Here is a 24,662-nt window from a genome sequence, read left to right as displayed (position 1 = left end):
TTTATTTCACCCATTTGGCCATTTTTCAAGTACTACTCCGAATCATTTTCACTTGCTAGGTTGATTTCTTAGTCAAATCAATTTTTTAACAGATTTAATTGGTATGCTAAAGACAAATTAAGGGTCGTAACTACTATATTAATTAATATATAGATTGTAATCCGTGACATAATTTGGCCGTACCTTTATTTTATTTTAATTTTTTATTTTTGAATAGTTGATTTGGCCGTACTTAGTTACTTACTGACATTGTGGTGTATAATACTTATTCATAGAAAGACGAAAATCATTGGCTACAACATACAAGAAAGAATTATATTAATGTCATATTACTCATATACGAGTATTAATGTTTTATATAAATTCAAAGTATCTTTCAAAAAAAAAAAAAAATTCGAAGTATATTATATCCTTTGATTAGTTGAGTGTTCGTAGCCTTGAAGTAATGATCATATATCATGTAAAAATATTAGCATCCAAATTCCTATGGTATAGACTTTAATTAGTTGGGTGCTTGGAAAAAAGGGGCAAAAAAACATGGATAAAGAAGCCTCAAAAGTGGTAAACTTCGGGAAATCTCTTCTGGTTCCAAGTGTACAAGAGCTAGCCAAGGAGTCCAAAACCCATATCCCTCCAAGGTATGTGAGAGAGACCGGCGACCAACCCGACACTCCGATTAATCAACCATCGCTGTTATCGGTTCCGGTTATTGACCTTCAAAGGCTGCTCCATGGTGACTCTAAGGACTCTGAACTAGACAAACTTCATTATGCTTGCAAAGAGTGGGGTTTTTTTCAGGTACTCTTTTTTTTTTTTTTGTTGGGTACTTGTTTTAATTAAAATTACATTTAGGCTGTTAGGCAAGATTATGTTTTGCTGAGTCAACAAAAAAGGTGTTACATAGTTTTGAATTTGAGACTATAAAATGGTGTTTATATTAAGTAAGGCAAATTTGTAATTATAAAAAATATAAAAAAAAAAGTGTTTTTTTTTTCCACTTTGTGATTTAATTATTTTGATTTTATTTTTTAATTTATTTCTATTTTGTAATCCTATTGCCTTAATTTATTTCTAAAATCCAAAGTTCAAATTAATATCATGAACCACACACTAGTTTAGGTGTGTGATACACTACCCCACCCCACACCCCTGGTCTATTCTCACCAGTGGTTCTAAGCATGTATGAGATAGGATATCAAATTATCCTTTATTTGTCAAAGATCTAATACCAAATGCCACATTATGCTTCTATCCTTTATTTGTCAAAGATCTAATACCAAATGCCACATATTCTTCTATCCTTTATTTGTCAAAGATCTATCTATTTGATTCATCTAATTTTATTCTAAGTAGTTTTTCTGAACTTATTATATTTTGTTGGACTTTTTTTGAAAAACTACCTTTTAAACTTCAGATTTTGCAAAAAACTACCCTAAAAAAAATGTTGTAATTAACTACCTTATAAAGTATAAAATGTTGTAAATGACTACCTTCCACCGGAATGACACATTTGACTTTTATTTCCCGACGTTGACAATGTCACGTGAGGGTCACGTAACCCTTAAATAACTTAGTTCCCTTCCCCCCTTTCCCCCAAATTTTCCCGCTTTACACCAATTCAGCCCATATAATTATCAAAGGGGTTGCAAATAAGCAATATAAAATATTATTAATCGTATTGTTAAGGAAAAGAGTTAGTGTAAAGCGGGAAAATTTGGGGAAAAGGGGTATTAAGTCATTAAAGGCTCATGTGACCCTCAAGTGACATGGTCAACGTCGGGAAATTAAAGTCAAATGTGTTTTCCGGTGGGAGGTGGTTAATTACTACAACATTTTATACTTTATAAGGTAGTTAATTACAACATTTTGTTTTTAGGGTAGTTTTTTGCAAAATCCGGAGTTTAAAAGGTAGTTTTTCACAAAAAAAAAAATCCTATATTGTTTCAACTTTTTTTTTTATTTTTTATTTTATCTATACTTATCTCAACTTATTTTATTTGAATGAACATATTTAAATTTATTTTATATTCTAATTTTTTTTTTTTGGGTAAAGGTAAAACATAATTAAGTAACAACATGAGGCGATCATTTTTTTTGTTAGGCAAAGGAGTGTCTTACCATTTCAAAACCTCTCACAGCCTAATCGGTTCGGATCGATGGACTGTACATTTGAGGAGGGGTGGGGAAGAAGGGTAAGGCAATTTCGACTTTTAAAGTGTCCATAATAATAATTGAACCCACATCCTCAAGGTTAGATCTAAAGATAAAAAATATTCACAATATTACATCGTGGTGTTTTATTGGGACATTGGTCTTGATCATACATATATTTTTGTATAATCATTATAAAATTTCGGCTTGAAATGTGAATGCAATAAAGGCCCACCTATACCACGGGTGAATTGATTCCACTTTCAAAGAAGAGTGGATGAGATTCTAACCCGTGACCTTTATGTTACGTTGGTTCCGATACCATGTTAGAGAACCATCTCAACCAAAAGCTTAAGCTAATGGTTGAGGTTCAGGAATATATTTTTATACTACTCTATTATTAGGTATAACTAAATTACTCATATTGACAAATAATAATGCTGTAATTCCATATTTTTAAGTCATAATAAGGTGATTACCTCGGAGCATGCATGAAGGAGTCAGACGCTTCTTCGATTCTTATTCTTTTCCCTGGCGCAGTCTGATCGATTCGATATTTTCTCCTTTTTCAACAGAAAATAAAAAAAGTAAATTCCATTGTAAGATCCAAATCAACAATATGATGCTAATTTTCCCTGTATGTACAGCTTGTTAGCTTAGTAGTCATAGAGTCGCGTAATTAACACACATTTTGTTCACACTTTTTTGGTACAAAAAGAGGCAATTAACCATATATTGCAGTACTATTGGAACAAAAGTTTAAATGACTTAACTATATGGAAAGCTATAAGGGTTGCATCTGCAAATACATAAAGAGCTAAAAAGTGAAATAAAATATTATCACATTGATCGACGTGTCATTTTATGATCCTATATTTTACCCGTCACTTGTAAGAAAACATATTTACTCATGGAGCTTTGCTTAACAATATTGGTAATATAGGTAATAAATCATGGGGCCAACACAGCATTATTGAATACATTCAAGGAAGAGGTAATTAAGTTTTTCAAGCTTCCAATGGAGGAAAAGAAGAAATTATGGCAACAAGATGACAATCATGAAGGGTTTGGGCAGCTGTTTGTGGTTTCAGAAGACCAAAAACTTGATTGGTGTGACATGTTTTACATAACCACACTTCCTTCTAAATTAAGAAGACATGAGCTCTTTTATAAGTTGCCACAAAACATCAGGTTAAATTATTCTCAACTCTTTCATTAATAAAAGACTAATGGAGAAAATATTTAGTATATTTTGTTAACTAGATCTGTATGACAGGGTAGCAACGGAAGCTTACATAGAAGCAACAAAGAATCTAGCGCGGACTCTGTTGAACCAAATGGCTAAAGCATTGGCAATGGAAGAGATGGAAATGGAAGATTTATTCAGTGACGGGGTGCAATCGATTCGTATGAACTATTATCCTCCTTGTCCTGAGCCCCATAAGGCCATTGGGTTCACACCTCACTCGGATGCGGATGCCCTTACTATCCTCTATCAACTTAATGACACCCAAGGCCTCCAAGTTCGGAAAGATGGCAATTGGGTGCCTGTTATTCCCCTTGATAATGCTTTCGTGGTCAACATTGGAGACATGTTGGAGGTATGTTAATTGCATTTATATGGAACCATTCATGTAGCTCATTTTTCTCGCCTAGTAGTAGTAGTGCTTGGTGTAATTGGGAGGATATCACCCATGAGTCCATGACCTTAGTTAGTTCGATTCCTACTAGTTGTGGTTCTTAGAGGTAGAGATTCCCTTGTACTTTTCCCCCGGGCCATTCCCCAACTGGCCCGTGTAATTAGGTTGTGGTTTATTTACATGTGAGAGCTCCTGGTCTAGTAGAATCATTCTTGATACCCACAACCTAATTACATCTTCTGATACTCTAATATTTCGTCAATTACTATTTCAAGAAGTTTCGCATATGTTGCAACACTACTACGGTATGTGCACATATTTACTCTCCATATTTCTCTCGTCACATGAGTCCTTATCTTTATTTCTCTCTATGACTCTATATCTCTCCTCATCAATAATCCCGTGCATGTCTTTCCCTTTGTCGTAGTATTAGGGGAAAGGATGGAGGCAGTATTGTCAGTATATATCTAGCTCATTTCCTTACATTGATTAAAATGAAAGGGTCACTTTTTTGAAATTCCTTTTGCAACAGCAATTAATTACGTACAATTGAAGTTGTATTTTTTTTACTTTACCTTTTTTCTTTAATTCATGGTCTGCAGATTGTGAGCAATGGTATATATCGAAGTATTGAACATAGAGCAACAGTGAACTCAACAAAAGAGAGGCTATCAGTTGCCACGTTCTACAGTTTCAGTCTTGATTCAAAACTAGGACCAGCTAAGAGCATTGTTGGTCCATTTAACCCTCCAAAATTTAGAACCGAGCCAGTGGAACAATACTTCAAGGAGTTCTTTTCAAGAAAGCTCAATGGAAAATCATATTTAGATGATATGAAATTAACACAAGGAGGACATGAGGCAGGCACAACTTAAGTACCGACATGACGTCTTAAAGTATCATATCATCAATATGCACTTGTACTAGTATGTTATTAATGACACGAATAATATTGGCAGCAACTTTTTCCTATGTTTAAAATGTTTAAAATGTAACTTCATATTATCTGGCGTCAGTTGTTGTATTTTTTGTTTCAGTTTTTTGGGTTGACATTTGTTATTTTTGGTTGTTTTTTTTTGTTTGATAGCTCTTTTGTTAAAAAAAAAAAAAAAAAAAAAAAACAACTTCATATTATCTACCCAATTATGAGGTACTAAAACATTAAAATAAACTTGGAAAGAATTCGAGGGTTTTGATTTGAATCCATTATATTGTTTGTTAGACATCCAATTGATAAAAATTCCAAAATTGATTGAAATGGAATTTAGGCCCCTTGTTTAGATATAAATTTCCCTTACTTTCTATTGATGTATCGTTGATTCGTTATGTCTATAAATGTATACGAAGTATAACCTATTCTAAAAATTTCTAAGGTCCATTTTTTTTTCCCCAAGACTTCTAAGGTCTAATTAAAGCCAAGACTACGATATAATATAAATATATAATGCTCTGATCTCTTTAATTTAAGTTTGTCCGTTGGAGCATGGGTTACTAATGCCCAACGAACTTACAAAGTAAATAAAAAAAATTTGTTTGTTGTTGTTTAGATTAGTTTAGCATATTATCTTTTGCCTGTGAAACATCTGCTTCTTTAGTCATGTTTATTTTCTTTCACTACCTCTATTTCTTTTTTATTTGCAACGTTTACTATAAAAGAAAACTTACATTATAGATGCATGCAACAAATTTTAGAGATTTTCTCTTCGGTAAACTCGAATTTTTTAATTTTCTTGGTGGTAAACGTTAAAAAACTTATTATCATTGGTAAACCTAAAGTTTTTGTATTAAGTCAATTATAACATTAATAATAAATTTAACTAGATATTTAACCAAAGTTAGTTTTTTATTTTTTATTTTTTTTTTTACATTTATTTTAGAAATATTTTTTTAATAAAGAACTAACCTACAAGCAAGCCACCTCTGCGCCACCCTTATCTTCATCCACGTTGGCGCCCGGCCCCACCATTGCCGGTGCGTCGTACTCCCCCACCCCCTGGTGACACCGACCTCCCCCAACCTCAGCCAGCAACATCCTCCCTTGCCCCACCTTCACCAGTCAATTAGCAACCCAAACCCTCTCCCCTTCGCTAGCGCTACCCCCATCCCCTGTCGGCATTTAGACCACCTCCCTGGATGCCGGCACCCAACGGTTACCAGCTCTCAGCTCCCCTCCTCCAATCACCCAACCTGAATCCCACTTCCCTACCTTGAAAATCCTTCGAAGCCCCTCCCCCACCCCCCGTGAAACCCCCAGTCGGCCATTCCCCACCCTCGAACTTGCCGGTGTTGTTGATGAAGAACTCACCTCAGCTCACTAGCCATTAGGTTTTTCTTCTTCGATCTTCCCTTCAATCCTTCATTTTGCTTTGCTTTGAAAATTTTCGAACAAATTTGGGATTTGTTTCATCTCAATTTACGTTCGTCATGACTCTGGGATGTTGTGGTGGAATTATCAGAACACCACATCATCAAGGAGAGAGATTTTAGAAGAAATTGGGTTCAAGGTTTAGAAAATTGAAGAAATTGAGTTTTGGAATGAAGGGGAAAACAACGGAGAGAGAAACTTAGAGAAAGAGAAAAGGGGAAAACAACGGAGAGAGAAAATTTGTTTAAAAATAAGGATTCAAAAAAAAAAAAAAAAAAAAAAAAAAAAAAAAAAAAAAAAGAAATTTGAAAAAAAAAAAAAACTGTAATGTAAATTAAGTGTAGATCGAAAAAATACCTTTAAATGCTCCTCTAAATTTAATACCACCATTAGTTTTTGAAATTTGTATGCAACTTGAAAATAATAATTTTTTTATTTGTTGATATAAATTATAGACTTTGGGTGAAAGAGAGAGAAGGTAAAATATTATTAGTGAAAGAGAGGGAAGGTAAAATATTATTAAATTAAATTTTTTTTTTTGTGTGACTAAAAATTATATAATGAAAGGTAGTGACACCCAAAAGACACATATGAAAATTGATATCTTAAAGTGGATTGCTAAACACCGCCAACAAAAATGATCACCACCGCCAACATTTGGTGTGAATGGACAATCATACCCTTACTAGTTCACCATCCCTTCATCCTTCCGGCAACCCACAACCCCTTGCAACCGTCGATCACAACCCCTTTTGACCGACGACCCACCACACCACCCTCTATGACAACCCACCACCTTCCCTGGTCGGCGTGAAGGTGGTGTTTTTTTATATTTTAGGCAACCGTGGTAACCGGAGCCCAAAACCGGTTACCGTGCGTGGTAACCGGAGCCCAAAACCGGATGGTAACCGGTTTTGGGCTCCGGTTACCACGCACGGTAACCGGTTTTGGGCTCCGGTTACCATGCACGGTAACCGATTTTGGGCTCCATTTACCGTACACGGTAATTGATTTTGGGCTTTGGTTACCGCGATTGCCTGAAATTTAAAAATAAAAATAGGAGGAAAGGTGGTGGGTGGCCAGTGCGGTGGTGATCGTCGCCGGTCAGTGTGGTGGGGGTGGTGGTGGTGGTGTTAGTCGCCAATTAGGGTGGTGGTGTGAAAGTGTTAGTGATTGATGGCAAGAGGGAAGATAGTAGTGAAGTACTAAGGACATGATTGTCCATTCACACTAAATGTTGGCGGTTTTGATAATTTTGGATGGCGGTATTTAACACCCCCATCTTAAACGCATTGTTATCGTTTAGGATAAAGAAAAAAAAAAAAACAAACAAACAAAAAAAAAAAAGGAAGAGAACAAGTGCCTTTTAAACTTCTTGTTTTAAAATAATAGTATAGACAAGTACTAAATAAAGTACGTCCTATCTTCCTCAAACCAAATGACCAAACTTGAGGAAGTATATAACCCCCAAGAATCCATTCCCTTCTATAGTACATCCTATCTTCCTCAAACCAAAACTTGAGGAGTCCATCAAATTAAACCAACAAGCTTCTTCTCCATTATTGTTCTTTAATATTGTAGATTAAGGTCTCAATTTTATGATTTGTGTTGTAGATCTCTATATTCATTTCTTTCTCTTGCTTTTTTGATGTAAACATTGTAATATAAATATTCATAAGATATGTGACTTTTGATTAATGTTTTTTCCAGCATCATCTAAAACAATGTAATATTCTTACTTTGATTTACCATGTTAAAAATAGTACGGAGTACTAAACATTACTACTCCCTCCGTCCCAAAAAAAACGACCCATTTGGGTTGATTACGCGGGTATTAAGGAAGTTAAGTAAAAAGAAGTAAAAGTATATTGGAAAAATAAATTTACATGGGGTTTGTAAAAAAATAGAGAGAGAAAGTAATAAAATAACATGGAAAATGAAATTTTTATATGAGGAAGCTAATTTTGCACAAATATTGTTGCAAATTGGTGGTGTTTTAATGCAAATGGGTCATTCTTTTTGGGACAAAGTTTTGACCAAATGGGTTGTTCTTTTTGGGACGGAGGGAGTAGGTTTTTATTTATACGGTTAGATGGGGACTAATGTTTGTAAAAGTAATTAGACAGTTGTATTTTTCAAGGATTAAATAGTTGAATATATTTTCTTAAAAAAAAAAAGGAAGGATTTGTAGAATTTCCATCAATTTCAAATTTATGGATATAAATTTATGGATATAAAAAAATTTTCCTCGTTTACTTGGATAATACCAAGTAGTTTTCTTACCAAATCTTTCATTTCATCTCAACCGTTGTATTATCTCATGCCAAGCGACACCATGCAAATACACAATCCTATAAACACCCTTGAATTACCCTCATTCTATACTTGCGAGAGGATATAAATTTTCACCATCAATTCTAGAAGTTGATCTATTTTGTCTATGGTCTCATAAGTTAGAACTACAAAACACTATTTCTTTTTAAGCTGTGAATTTTGAAGAGTACATCAAATTAAAGGTGTTACATACAAGACATTAGTAACTTCTTTTAATGTTTTCTAGTGTATTGTATAAAAAACCTCGTACTAAGATACAGAGTAAATATGAAATTAAAAGAGTATCGACTAGGAGCATATGAGGCGTGATACAACATGAGTACCGACAAGACGTCTAAAAGTAAAAAATCAATGTGCAATTGTAATATTATTGTTACTTATAACACTAGTAATTATTAGGAAAAATTGTCAAAAACAATACAAACTTTGAGCAATCCGTCAAAAACAAGTCAAACTATTATTTATTTTTAAATAATACAAACTTTGAGGGGTATCCGCTTTAAACAAGTTAAAACCGATTAGTTACCTTATGAACATGTTATATGGAACACGTGACATTGTATTATTTTTTAAAACTATTAAACAACTTTATAAGATAAATAAAAAAAATTAAATGGCTAAATAAGTTGTAGGTAAAATAACTTGTTTAAAGCTGATACCCCTCAAAGTTTGTATTATTCAAAAATAATTAATAGTTTGACTTGTTTTTGGCGGATTGCTCAAACTTTGTATTAGTTTTGACAATTTTTCCTAATATAATTGGCAGCAACGAACTATTTCTATTGAGATTTATTACATTGTTGTAGTATTATGTCCCCTGTAATAAATAGAACACCTGTAATCTATTTTAGTTAGATTTTCTTTTTCAATAAGATTGATCTCTATTTTTCTCTCTTTTAATTAGTTCATCTTTTTCCTCTCGTTTTTCTCTGATATTATTCAGCTTCTTATCATGGTATCAAAGCCAGGTTTGTTGAGTCGTTCATAACTGGGTATTTGTCCAGCCACTATTGGATGTTAATTCCCAAAGAGGATTTATATTATACCTTCTGATGTGCTCTAATTCTAAGGACACTCACAAGTGAAGGGGAGTGTTGAAACCCATTGTAGCCCAATTGTGAGTGTACCATATTGGAGAAAGAGGAGAGGTAGTTTCATATTATAAGGTAGAGGAGTAACTCCTACTATTGCCAATTGGTTTTAGTATGGAAGATCATAAGCCTTGTTTATGTATGGACCAAACTCTCTTCCTCTTTATTCGGGTTGCTTAGGCCCATTTGCGATGAATAATTCACAAACGAACACAAATGCGATCAATTTCAATGATTCTTGTTACCTTAGTAATGGCGATCATCCTGGTATGCAGCTCGGAACACATGTTCTGACTGGTTCGAATTTCCTCAACTAGAGTCGAGCTGTGAGGATGGCGTTAATCGCTCGAAATAAGCTTCAATTTGTTTATGGAACATTGCCTATGCCAGCAACTGATTCATCAGATTATCATAAATGGCTTCGCAATGATTATATGGTGATGTTGTGGATTCTGAATTCCATGGATAAGGTGATTGTTGAATCCTTCATGTTTGTGAATTCTTCGCATCAATTATGGATTGAATTGGCTAAACGTTTTGGTCATACATCAGCTCTAAGAATTATTTTTGAGTTGCATAAGAATTTGACTAGTATTCAGCAAGATAACTCCTCAATTGTTGAATATTATGGTCAATTGAAGACTATTTGGGATCAATTGCAGATTCTTGAAGGTTTTCAAGATTGTACTTGTGGTGCAATGGCAAAATGTTCATGTGGCATACTGAAGAAGATTCTAGAGAATGATCAGCGTAATAAGTTGATGTAATTACTCTCGGGATTGAATAGGAATTATGATCATGTCAAGAAAAATTTCTTGGTGCAGATCCTTTGCTACAGGTTCATAAGGCTTATTACACATTACAAGAGGTTGAACAACAACATAGATTGAATGCTGGTGTTTCCGATGATGTTAAGGTGAATGCATTATAGGCTGCTAAGGTTTTTCCTAAACCTGGTTTTACTGGTAAAAAGGATTTCAAGAAGTTTAAGTCTGATTTAGTGTGTCAACACTGTAAGAAGAAAGGACACAGTATTGATAAGTGCTTCAAGTTTTATGGTTTTCCTCCTTGGTGGAATAAAGGAACTACTGAGAATACTACTTCTAGTGCTTGTTCTTTTGGTGGAAATGGAAATTTCACATGTTTTGCTAGTAATGTGGCTTAGAATGATCAGTCTGGCATTCTTGGACAGGCTCCTTCAATGGCTAGTGATACTTCTGGTTCTTTTGATCCCGTGGTGGCTTCTGCATTGTATAATGAAGTGCTGAAGATGATGCAGAAGAATGGAGGGTCTTTGCCTGGTGGATCTGATGATAATCCACTAATGTCTGCTTCTGTCAATTTTGCTTGTACTATTTTTTCTTCTAATGCTACATGTTTAACTAAATTCTTTGATAAAACTAGTTGGATAATTGACACAGGAGCTACTAATCATATGGTTCTAATTTGACCTTATTTGCTTCCCTTAAACAACTAAAATCCCCTATTAAAGTCTCTTTGTCTCATGGAAATGTTATGTTTGTTAAGTATAGTGGTTTAATACATTCGTTACCATATGTTAGGATTTAAAATGTCCTGTATATTCCTAAGATCAAACATAATCTCCTTTCTGTAAGAAAATTGTTCAATCAGAATGGTCTTGTTACTGTTTTTGAGCAAAATTCTTGTTCATTTTAGGACCTTACTACTAGAAAAGTGCAAGCTGCTTGCACAAGAGTCGCAGGTCTATATAGGTTCAATTCTATTCCATTTTTTTCTTCTAATAATAGCATTTTTGAATCTGCTATAATTTTTCTGCTAATAATGTCCTTACTAGTTCTATTAGACCTAGTATTGATTTGATTCATGCTAGGTTAGGGCATCCTTCTATAGGAAAACTAAGGCATGTATCAGTTCCATAATTTGGCAATTTAATAATGGTTTGGATTTCTATCGTGAAGCATGTATGTTTTGTAAACATCATAAGTTGCCTTTCCCTTTGTCTGATTCCCATTCTTTGACATCCTTTGATTTGATACACATTAATCTTTAGTGGAAATACAGAAGACCATCTCTTACTGGTGCCACTTATTTCGCTTTAATATTGGATGATCATACTAGGGTAACTTGGACATATTTGATTCAAGCAAAAACTCAGGTGTTTTATGTCATTTCTGCCTTCTTTAAGTACGTTCTTACTCAATTTGGTAAGAAAATTAAGGTGGTGAGAAGTGATAATGGGACTGAAATAATTCAGGAGTCTTGTGTTGTATTTTTTTGCTGGGAATGGGGTTGTACATCAAAAGAGTATTCCAATCTAGTAATCCTCAGTAAAATGTGTTTCTCATGATCTCAGGTTGTTATGCCTAGTTAGCAAGGTTGTTAGAGTCCTTGCTAGCTCAGCTTAGATTTATTACATTATTGCTTTATTATTTCCCTTGTAATAAATAACACACTTGTAATCTATTTTAGTTAGATATTCTGATTCAATAAAATTGATCCCTAATTTTCTCTGTTTTAATTAGTTCATCTTCTTCTTCTTGTTTTTCTCTGATATTCAGCTTCTTATCAATTTCCTATGTTTATTAAAATGATTGTGATGTAACTTCATTTGATATATCCAATATGAGGTACTAAAACTTGAAAGAATTGAGTGTTTTGATCTTAATCCTTTATTTGATAACAGTTCCAAAGTTGATTGAAATGGAATTTAAGCCCGTTGTTTAGATTTAAATTTCCCTTAGTTTGTATAGATGTGTGTTATATCTAGATCTTTATACGATGTATAACCTATTCTTAAAATTTCTAAGGTCTAATTTACGCCAAGACTACAATATCAAGTAATAAAAAAAAAAAAGCTCAGATCCCTTTAAGTTGGAGAATGGGTTACTATGCCCAACTTACAAAGTATATATAAAAAAAAAGTTGTTTAGTTTAGTTTAGCTTATTATCTATTGCGCATAAAATATCTGCTTCTTTTGTCATGTTTATTTATTTATTTTTTCACGTACTACCGATTCATTTCTTTTTATTTGCAACGTTTACTATAAAAGGAAAATCACATTATTAGATGCATGCAACAAATTTTATTTTTCAAATGTCATTTATCTCTATCTCTATCTCTTTCCTCGTAACATATATTCTTACTAGACTCTCACCTTTTAAAACTTACAAACACTCTTTGCCCCAATATAACCACCTATTTGGCTATTTCATTCACAAATGATATCAAATATGCATTATTTATTATTTAAGCTAGTGTTTTGCTTGGAAATTTGTTGGGAAAAGCTACAAAACTTACTAATCTACTTGGAACATATTATGTTTATCTTATGGTGTATTTTATCATAAATTCTTATATTGCCTAGTCACATTGTGTGGCCACTATACACAATCACATATTATGTTTATCTTATGGTGTATTTTATCACAAATTTTTATATGTGACTACACACATGGTGTGACCACTATACATAATCACATATAAGGCAATTAATTTAGTAATAGAGGGTCACGGTGGTGAGCAAATAGGGTTACCTTAACATTTGTAAGTTACTTAAATGAGAAAAATGGGTTACTTTCTTAAATCAGTGGAATCTTTCATTGTTAAAAACAAAAGAATAGGGGTTACTCGAAAGATGAACAATTGGGGTTATTTATTTCTAAATTATTTTATTTTAATCGTATAATGAATTTGGGCTACTTTTATGAACAATATGGATTACTCTTATGATTAAATGAGGTTATTCATACATATAAATGAAGATTAATCTTATAAACCAATGTGTCCACACCGTGTGGCTAGCAACATACAAAACTTACCTGTATTTTATATTTCACTCATATGAACTAATCTAACCTTATTATCAACTTCCAACATCTTGTTTTAAATGAAATTTCATAGGATATGTGACTTTCAATGTTTTTATCAACAAAAAATTAAGATAATTTTGCATCATCTAATTAATTGTAATTTTCATACTCTGATTCACCACGCTAAAAAAATCATAGGATCTTGTTTGAATTGTTTTAATGTACATTTTATTAATATCCACTTTTTATAATTTTACAATGTTGATCATTAAAGATATTAAGCGTTAAAAACGTGCCTTGGCAAGCGTGATAATAAAAATGTGTCAACTAAAAAAAACGAAGGTAGTATTAAACATTGCTAGGTTTTTATTAATACGGTGAGATGGGAATTAGTTTTGGTAAAACTAAGTAGGCAGTTATTTTTTCAAGGATTAAAGCAGTTATATATATATTTTCTATAAAAAAAAAAAAATTAAAATAGAAAGGATTTGTAGAATTTCCATCAATTTCAAATTTATGGATATAAAAATATTTTTACTCGTTTACATGGATAATACCAAGTAGTTTTCTTACCAAATCTTTCATTTCATCTCAACCGTTGTATATTTCTTATGTCAAGCGACACCATGCAGATACACAATCCTATAAATACCCTTGTTCTAACCTTGCTAGAGGAGATACAATTATACATACATTTTCACCAACAATTCAAAACCTATTTTCATAACCATACAGCAATTCTTTCAACCCTAGCCTAATCCCCTTAGAAAAATGGCCAATGGTCTCGAAAATTATCGTTGGGGGTGGCGTTCGTGGGTTGCATTTTTAACAATGGTTATCATAATTTTGGTTTCACCGTTGATCATGAAGCCAGACATGCCTCCCCTCCTCTTGCTGCTCATTATGATGCCTTTAGGGTTTGTGATTGTGTTGATTGCGTGTGATTATCATTATCATACGGTTGTGCTACCGGAGCTTGAACGATTTAAGCGGCAGTATCAAGACTAGTACTATGTTATTGCAAGGGTGGTTGTTGTTGTGCTTTGCTATTACATATTATCTACATTTTAATTATATATGAAGATTTTGCTTCATTGGTAGGGTATTTGTACTATAATGTTTGTAGTATATGATGTGTTTACTACATGTTGTAATGTCTTCAAAGTTTATTTGAATAAAGCAAAGCACTAGTATAATTTTTTTTTTTTTTTTTTTTTTCTATTGGGTTCTTGGTTTCTTTCATTAATTTTTATCGAATTATGTAAAGGTTCATTGTTTCTTTCTATAATTTTTGTTGATTTTACCTTGATAAACAATTTTAGGGTTCTTTACCTTATTAGAAAGAATTCCATAATCGTTGGTTGATATGGATGAATTGCTTCTTTGGCTGATTAAAATTTAAAGCATTCTTTGTTGTAGAAGGTTGTTTAAAGAAAATAATTCTATGAACATACAGTCTATCACACATCTTCAATGGATAAATGATAATGATGATTCATGATAATTTTTTAATTTTATTAAATTTCTGCTCTGAATGGGGACTCATTCGTGGTTTTGATTAAATTGTGTTAAAATTTTTTTTGTTGTTTTTACCTTAATTTTGCTCATAAGAATCATTCTATTGTCAATGTGTAATTTCAAATACGAAGTATATATAATTTCAAGAAATTATTAATTTATTATATGTCTAGGTTCTTTTTCAGCTATAAAATGTAATTATTGATTTTCATTAGAATATTAGATATTGAAAATATTTTAATTGTTTTAATAGAATTTACCTCATTAAAATGTTAAAATTAATAATAGAATATTTGAGAGTTAACAAATTGATATAATTATATAATATTATTCAAGAAGTGGGTTTATCAACATATAATATCAAACGCTTAAGAATAGATATTAATCATTGGTATATCATTTTGTTTATCCTTCTGTATTCATTAAGTTCAAATAGTTTTTTTCTTAAAAAAAAGCTTAAATAATTTGTTCCTAGCCACTATATAGTCTACAATATTCACTTATTATTATCTATAATCCATCTATTGGAAATTTTAATTTTTACATGTTCATGTCCAATTCTTCCTATATTGAAAATTACAAGAATTTTTACAAGAATTTGGTCTATGTTCTGTCCTAATAATGAATGGTAAAGCATTCGGGAGAACTGAAAATCTGTATACCAGGTTTCTTTTCTTTTATATAAGAATATATTCTTGTAAGTTAAAACAAGAAAACACCTTGTCAAAAAAAATAAAACAAACAAGAAAACACTATTTTTTTGAAGCTTTGAATTTTTCAAGAGTACAATAAATTAAAGGTGTTACATAAAAGTCGTTAGTAATTTCTTTTAAAGTGTATTGTATATTTAAAAAACTCGTAGTAAGATACAGAGTAAATATAATGCGTATCTAGCTATGATGAATCAGGTTAGTTGAGATTTAATGATAATAATTTATTTGTTGTTTCCGACATGGTAAAAATATATGTATTAAAAAGCAGGAAATTGTTAAAAAAAAAAAAAAAAATTCATGTAAGAATTAAATAGCTAGCATACTACTTTATACTCCGTATATGACATGATCATTATATTGGTACATAATAAATAGTGTACTAAGATACCAGGATTTTTATTTAATGTGTTTCAATGTATTTGAAAATTTCTTTATATTATACCTATCTAAGATGATGAATAAATATATTAAGATGGAAACATATATTCACAAATTAGGAATTGTTGAGAAAATCAAAACAAAATTAAATCATAGAATAAAATAGAAATTTCATCTTTGATTTTGGTTGATCTATGCATGCATGTATGTGTAGATATAATCCAATTGATGACGGATTTGGTACGAACACAGATTCATTGCATTTGCATGCTTGGTTCCTGAGAGTCAAAATCTTAGGATAGTTCTATATTTTTACGTACGTAGAATAATTTGATTGAATTTACGTTTATTTAAGAAAAAACTAAAAATAAAACATTATAAGATTTCGACTCAACTGGGGATCGAACCCAGAATCTCTGGTTTCGTAGACCAGCGCCTTATCCATTGGGCCATTGAGTCAACTTATTATAACAAAAGCAGTAAACCGTAAAACTAATTACTGCAAGCTTTGACGTTTGTCAACAAAGCAGTACAAAGGGAAAATAAACGGTTGTGCTGATAATGTTTAGCAATTATCCTTAGAAGCTTGGAAGCGGCGCGCACAATTTTCATGGTGGCAAATTCATACTCCATATAATTTACATTCTGTTGAGTCTAATTTAATAACATATAAAAGTCATTGCATAATCCCAATATATTAATTCCTTCAATAATTAATGTGTTAATCAGCAATTCATTCACCTACCAATTAGTATTCCGTATTAGATATGATTAGTAGCATCACTAAAAATATTTTTAAACGACTATAATAAAATTTACAATGATCTCATCACAAATTTACAAAAAAAACTATAGCCATAATTAAATGAAAATTCATCTAATTGAAAAAGATTGTTGTTTACATATGCATGTAAAACCGCCAACATGTACCAATGAGCTAATTATTGCCAATAACGATCATATAATTTTAACTTGCATCTCAGAAATCATCTCATAAATTAAGAACACATATTGTATTAGTAATAGATATACATAGAAAAACAATATTTAAAATTAAATAATTATATAAATTAGACAAAACAACTTTTTTTTAATAGCAACAAAGTACAGTATATATTTTTGAAATTATGAAAATTAATAATTGAGCACACCCCATATTAAAGAAGGATTAAACATATACAACCCACATTGCCCCTGATGATCGTTGTATTGGGTGTGGTCTAGAAGTGGAGTCTATTGCACATACTCTATTTGAGTGTGCTGAGGTACAGCAAGTCTGGGCAACGTATGGTTTGTCTGATATTATTGCTGATTCTCCAAGGCATACTAATTTCTCTGAGGGCTGCTGTGGATGGATGGGAAAGTGGAGAGAAGCGTGCTGCGACTGATGATGACTATAGCTTGGGCTGTTTGGTTTTGCAGGAACCGTAGAGTGCATGAAAATGAAATTCTTGATGTCTGCAATACGGCTGCTGGTTTTGTTAAAATGATGCATAACTATAGTACTTATGCTGCAAGAGTGTTTAATCACTCAAGCTCGACCAGGCCTGTCTTTGTGTCCAACGTGGACGCACATGTAGGTGTGGGGTCTGCAGGTGGGCTGGGTGCAGTAGCAAGGGATGAGGAAGGTGATATCCTATGGGCTGCAACGAAGAAGATTGCTGCTGGCTGTGCAGTGGAGGCAGCTGAAGCGGAGCTGCTGCAGTTCGATTTGGGTGTAATATATAGAGAGTGATGGAAGAAGGATACTTTCTCATTGAATATTCACAAAGTATATATAGTAGTACAAGAGTTAACTAAATACGGTAATACAAGATTACAACCTCTTGAATCAAGGAGGATAATATCAAAGGAATAATTACAGCTATGATAATGGAATTGAATTCCTTAAATCAAGACATAGCTACAGCTCATGATTATGCCGCTAATATTGTGTTTGACTTTAGATTGTCAATCACAATCCTTTACATAATATGGCTAAGAGGCTCAGGAGAATGGGGCACCAGCAGGTATGGGTGGAGAGTGATGCATCTACTGTCATAAGCAATATCAGCAAGGATGTCCAAGGCTTTGCACCAGTTTGGCTAATTTTCGATGATGTGTGTATCTAGCAAATTCTTTCATATTTTGTAAGTTTTCTCATGTTAGTAGAGCAGGTAATACGCTTGCCCATCTTGTTGCTAGATGGGACACGCGTAATTGTTCGGAGCTAGTTTGTACTAACTCTTTCCCGCAAGGCCTTTTAGCCTTAGAGGAGCTTGATTTGAAAAAAAATATCCTGCTAACGTTCTCCTCACAACAAAAAATAAAAATAAAAATAAAAATTATATATATATATATATATATATATATATATATATATATATATATATATATATAACCCATAATCAAATGCAACAAATTTGTGGAAGTTAAGTTTTGGTAAAAACTCATTGCACAATTGCATTATCCACAGCTGAAGCTGAGTATGTGGCAGCAGCAGCATGTTGCTCGCAAGTTCTATGGATAAAACAACAGGTTAGAGATTTTGGTATTATTTTTTAATGTGTTCATATTTACTGTGATAATACAAGTGCTATTTGTATTTCTAAAGATCCAGTTCAACACTCAAAGGTAAAACGTATCCACATTAGGCGTCACTTTTAAAAGACAATGTGGAGCAAGGGAATATTAAGTTAGAATTTTGTCAAACTGAAAATTAAATTGCTGATATTCTAACCAAGCCCTTGAACAGAGAAAGATTTGAGAAATTGAGATTGGAACTTGGGATGATCAAGATGACTTGATTGCTTTTGAAGTTCCAAGATATGGCAAAGTCAAAGATAATGTAAATAAAGCAAAAAGAGCATTTGGCGCAATCTTGGTGTGCTGAACATAGCTGAAGTGTCACCGTTGGTAAATTCCTAGAGGTTTGTTCACAAACACCTAATTATACTTGTAATTAATAATGTTCAATGCACATGTGTATATAGCGTGTTCCAAATACGTGTTTTCCTTGTTCAAATTAATGCATTTTGAAAATAAATTGAATTTGAAAAGAAAATGAATTTTGGAAATTTTTTAATTAAAGAATCCTGCCAGATTTTCGAAATAAATTGAACTTGTTCAATAAATGACCAAACGACACTTAACCCTTCATTTATTTGACAACTTTTCAATTAATATAAAAGGCATCTTTCACCCACCCAAAATTACTCCACTGTCAAATCAATTCACCCTCACTGTCAAAACCCTCGAAGATTCTACATACCTCTACATATCAAACATGGTTATCATCACTTCACTAATCTCTTCAGACAATTCTCAAATTGACTCAAGATCAGAACCAGAAATCACTTCACCTCTAGCCATGGTCACTTACAAAGAAAAGAAAAAATCCCAAATAGAAGCCCCAACTGAAAACCCGCCTACCTCTTCTACCTCAACCAGAAACCCTAAAGAGAAGAATTTGAGAGAAAAAGAAGAAGAAATAGTAGAAAAAATTGCAAAGTTGAAGGAATGGAAAGAGAAGAAGAAGAGTGAAAAAACCGTGGAAGACCATATCAAAGAGGTCAAAGACTTTGCTGCTGGAATTACATAATCAGGCGAAGAAGATGATCAAATTAAAGAGATCATAACTGATCAATCAGAACTTGAGGCTTTGGCCGGAAGGTATGTAGTAGGTCATAGAATTAGAACGGTTTAGGCTACTTAACCGTTCTACATTGCATTACATTAGAGAACGGTCAAGTTAGATAACAGTTATCTAATGTTTTTTTTACAAAAATAAAAAAAAAAATCTAGCCATATATTACATTTTATTGCTACTGTATTGTTCCTTTATTTTCCTCTATACCTGTATTATTTTTTGTACATGTATTTTTTTTTTGATAAAGATTATTCTTGTATTTTATCTCCTACATATATCCTGTAAGAAAAATTCCACAGTTCCTGTATAAAATAAATTATGATCCTGTATGTACAATATAAATTTTAATATAATAAAATTAACCAAAATATTTCCAGATACAACAAAACCATCAAAATATACTTCATATGTATAATTTAAAATATCTAACCACAATTAAACTGAATCATTCACCCAAAATTTGAGCTATACAACAAATACAAGAGTTAAGTATCAAAACACCTTTCTAATTAATGGTTATTAAATAAATAAAAAAACAAACAAACTATACTTAGATATACCAATACCATATTGATCGACAATTCACATAAATCATTGACGTCGTCATTTAGTTGATGGTATCCGGTAACATATGAAATCCACCTTTCCCTAAGCTCATCGATCATTTGTTGAGAATATGCAGGAGGAACTTACTTGAAATACTACTAAACAATGTAAAATACATGCCTATTAGTTAATATACAATAAATTCATCTTATTAAATATAACTAAGTATATCAAAATATAACATTTTAAACCGTAGTTTTCAATTTGAGTCCACAAGAAACCTCCATCATAGAATACATCCCATCCCAACAAAATATATAAATAGTCTAACAACATAATAAGCATAATAAACAATTCTAATTATGCCTGCATCTTTACAAACAAATTTGCTATTAATGGCTTTACTTAGCCAACATCTATTTCTGCTAATCACAAGATTAAACAATTCTAATTCTGCTTTTAAGACTAATAAGAAAAACCCCATACTTTTAAGACAAACACAGAGATCATCATTGAAATGTTCTGCTATTGCTATTGAGGCACCATCATCATAATGATGTTGTTTTTGATGGGCATGGTGAATCTGCTTCTGTTGAATTTCTAACTTTTATAATATCAAGTAACAGAGCTCAGAGAAAGATGGAAAATGCACAACATCAGATACCATTAACTAATTTGCTCAAATTTACAAGTTGGTTTGCATATAACTTCATATAAAATTTGTAAGATGCATGTACATTAACTACTCAAGATACATTCAAACTAAATGTCGTACCTTGTCGGGGATGATCATTTGCCTTAATTCAATTGTCTCAATCATGTAGCGACAAACGTAATATCCACTATCACTAGAGCCATGAGCTTCACAAGGACACTAATATACAAAAAAAAAAAAAAAAAAAAAAAAAAGGTTAAATCAAACACCTAGTTATATATTATACTAACAAAGTATGTACGGAGCATTGCAAATTTAAAGTTAAGATAAAATGCCTCTATGCTTATCCATTTAATGTTAGGTTTCTTCTTTATTTGTTTGAGATCCTTTTGATGTCCTGCGTTAGAATTGATCATTGCTCTAAGTAATTATCAAAATATTAGAGTAATAGTATTGAAATACTTTCATAGAAAGAAGTGAACAAGTAACAAAATAAGCAATCTAGCTGGAAAATGTTTATTTCAGTTTTCAATTTGTAAAACAGAGAAAGAATTGAAATTGAGCTGCCTCACTATCCTCCAAAGCTAATGGTAAATAAACTTAAAATTTCCAGTCCTTGGAACATATTTTAGCCATCTAAATCTTAACCACTGCACCTATTTATGATTCCCTTCTTTTCTCTCTTCTCTTCTCTCTTCACAACCATAGACACAAATTCCACAAAAGCACTACACACTCCTTACTCATCATTGTAAGCATAGTAATAACCATGACTACTCTTATACATTACTAGAAACAGATTTATCACAAGATCTCATAACCAACCCTTTTATGAAAGAAAAGCAAAGTGAATCAATATTTCTAAATATTTTGCAAAGTATTTGAAATTAATAGAGCACAATAATCCCTTGGTAACCAATTTCCCCCTACCCCTTTTTCTTTATCTGATTAGGGTTCTAAATTTAACTTAGGTATGATCAATTTGGCAAAATTAAGGGTAATTTGATTGATTTACTGCAATTAGACTGAAATATTTGCATATGAACAATCAACTGAATTTATCCCTAAAACTAGAACTTTGAAGTTTTTTTCAATAACCTAAAATTCGAATTGCAAATTACTGTAATAGATGAAATCTACGAATTTACTTCTGTTTCCATCATAATTCGAATGATTCATGCAATAAGATTGACAAATTATCATAATCCAATTTCTCTATGACAAGAAAAATTCAAACCTTTGTTTTAAAAAAAAAAAAAAAATTCGAGCCTACCTTAATGGCTCAGCGAATAGGTGCGGTGCTGCAGACGTGGTGCGGCGGTGGAGCAGCGGTGCGGCAGTGGAGCAGCGGCGCAGCAACGGCAAAACAGTAAGCGGCTGAAGGTTTTTTTTTAATACTGAAGGTCGACAGTGGAGGTTCCACTTTTTTAAGTACTTTGTTTTTTCTAAGGTATTCTAGTGAAGTGATGAGCGCGTGCTTCAATTTGGGTACAGTGGTACATTATTACTCCGTATATAATTTCCTTCTTTTTTGACAAAGTATATAATTTCCTTCTAATTTAAAGAAAAAAAATACTTGTAATTAATACTACTTTACAATACATAACGGTTGTCAAGAAGACCGTTCTATATTATTTATAATAATTAATTATTTTTTTTAATTAATTATGTAAAAAGAAATAGAGAACGGTTAGCTATGCTAACCGTTCCATATGTATTAACATACAGAACGTCTCTTATATAAATACGTTCTATATTCTCCTGTAGAACGCCTACCTTTGGTAACCGTTCTATATCTTACGATCTTTAATCTAGTTTTTGGTGTAGTGGATAATTATATTTTGGAAACAAATAAAGTAGTTAAGAGTAATTAGGCCCGTTTCTCATATTTTAGTGGCCTAGGGGGAGCATATATATTGGGGCCCTAATGAACAAGCAATTTGTTTTTATTTTATTTTTTATTTTTAAGGGTATGCAAAATAAAAGATTAGCTTTTAGTTTCCTATATTGTAATTTCAAGTGCACATAGCAAATATGAAAACGCATCCATTTTATGTAGTTAATCTTAAACAAAATTCTCCCAGATTTTCCATCTTTATTAGAGAGCTTATTTGATTACAATTAAAAAAATATTTAAAAACTAATTTAAAACTAAGTTACTACTCGTACTACTCAATACTCATCACTCCGTGAGTATGATTATCTAAAAAAACTACTACTTATAAAATAAACCGTTACTTTATCTAAATAAATGCTTAATAAGTGAGTCATCACATCTATCTTAATTAAATGCTTTTATTGTTATTTTTTAAAAATCTTAATTAAATTTTAGATTGTAGAGAGTAAACCTTACTAAATTCAGATTGTTTTACTACTTATACACAATTTATCAATTTTTTTTTTATATAAAAACAGATACAAAATATGAAGAAGATTGAACATAGACCTTGCAATAGTAGACAATGTCACAGCGCTCTAGTGAAAGATTGAGGAAATTTAATCCGAAATTCAGATGGTTGAAACTCAAATTCAATAAATTAAGTAGATTAAGTAAAATAAATAAGAAGAAACAAATTATATCGCTATGGACTTCAATGGTGATTAAATATAATTGATGCGGGGTATTTCATAGTATGCCAAGCATTGAAAACAAAAAAGTTATAATAATTTCCATCTTCAATATGGAGTAACAAAATATTGATTTTACCAGGGATTTCTTTTGATAAATATGGACTATGGAGTAATAGAATTTGGATAGATTTTGAAAATTATAAAAGAGATACAATAATTAACTTTTAAAAATTATGAAAAGGAGGAAACTGAAAAGAAAATCAGGGGTTGGGATACTCCGTATTTAATTTGCTTTAGAAACTGACAAATTACACTGATGACTAACGAACAGTAGTTTTAGCTTTCTTTTTTTTTCTTTTTATTTTCCTTTAATTTGAGGCCCTTTTTACACCAATTTTGGGCTTTATAAAGCTGGGCCCAGTGCGGTTGCCCCAACTACGGCCTACGAGTAACAAATCATTAGGTCAATTACTTTGACAGATGATCTCATGAGTAACATTGGTGGAACTAAATTCATCTATAAAATGTAGAGTAACAATATTGAGAGACATTGTAGGTAGAACTAAATTCATTTATAAAATCTAGAGTAGCAAGATTGAGAGACATTGTAAGTAGAACTAAATTCATCTATAAAATCTCGAGTAACAAGATTGAGAGACAATGAAGGTAGAATTGTGCAAACCGAAATTTATTTAAACAATTAATCGATGGCATAGAGATACATGTAAGACAAAAGATACTGCTATTATTTCCCCACTTAATTCCACAAATACAAACCCGTAGTTCTTAATTGGTTAATGGTAAGTAGAATAAGGGAGGTTTAGCATCACCATAAAACTCAACAATGAATGATTGTCCAACTTTAAAAGATTGACCCTTTACCATAGCTTTAACTCCTCTTTTTATAACGCACTGAACAATATTGTCCTCCGAATCATAATTGATCTTCATGACAGCAGCCCAAACGATGGGAGAGCTACATACAATGATTTGAACATTACAAGATTTAGGGTATCTGTTCATGTTTTACCTTGCAAACTCCACAGGGACATACTGAAATTTTGTAAGTAAAAACATTAATCATATTAGACATTTTCAGATAATAATATTATGAAACTAAATATCAATTCTTACCATTCTCCCAACTTTTTTGTAAGGGGTAGTAAAGCGAGTTTTGAACATAGGTGGATAACAGTCAATGAAACTGGTGGTGTGGCTATCATCACCATCAACCTTAATATTATCCTCATTTAAAGCTTTAACCTCATAGCCTTCACTGG

General features: G+C 32.1%; 1 protein-coding gene, 1 long non-coding RNA gene and 1 other non-coding gene across 3 annotated transcripts; 1 reads left to right on the top strand and 2 right to left on the bottom strand.

Annotated features, from left to right (window-relative positions):
- The first annotated feature begins 248 nt into the window (after nt 1-248).
- Nucleotides 249-4,801, top strand: LOC145634997 (protein SRG1-like). Its single transcript, XM_081686311.1, has 5 exons — nt 249-369; nt 401-798; nt 3,095-3,342; nt 3,428-3,752; nt 4,394-4,801. The coding sequence occupies exons 2-5, from the start codon at nt 538-540 to the stop codon at nt 4,664-4,666; spliced, it is 1,107 nt and encodes a 368-aa protein (XP_081542437.1). The 5' UTR covers nt 249-369; nt 401-537; the 3' UTR covers nt 4,667-4,801.
- Nucleotides 4,802-16,368: 11,567 nt separating this feature from the next.
- On the bottom strand, nt 16,369-16,441 carry TRNAR-ACG (transfer RNA arginine (anticodon ACG)). Its single transcript has one exon. It is a non-coding gene; the product is annotated as a tRNA-Arg (tRNA).
- Nucleotides 16,442-19,988: 3,547 nt separating this feature from the next.
- Nucleotides 19,989-22,264, bottom strand: LOC145634996 (uncharacterized). The gene is made up of 3 exons (XR_014113730.1): nt 22,085-22,264; nt 20,932-21,030; nt 19,989-20,311 (listed from the first exon to the last, which is right to left on the bottom strand). It is a non-coding gene; the product is annotated as an uncharacterized LOC145634996 (long non-coding RNA).
- Between the last annotated feature and the right edge of the window lie 2,398 nt (nt 22,265-24,662).

This window comes from Chenopodium album, chromosome 6 (genome assembly GCF_948465745.1).
Source record: "Chenopodium album chromosome 6, dcCheAlbu1.1, whole genome shotgun sequence".
NCBI lineage: Eukaryota > Viridiplantae > Streptophyta > Magnoliopsida > Caryophyllales > Amaranthaceae > Chenopodium > Chenopodium album.
Note: the sequence above shows the minus strand (reverse complement) of the source record. Positions and strands in the feature narration are given on the sequence as shown.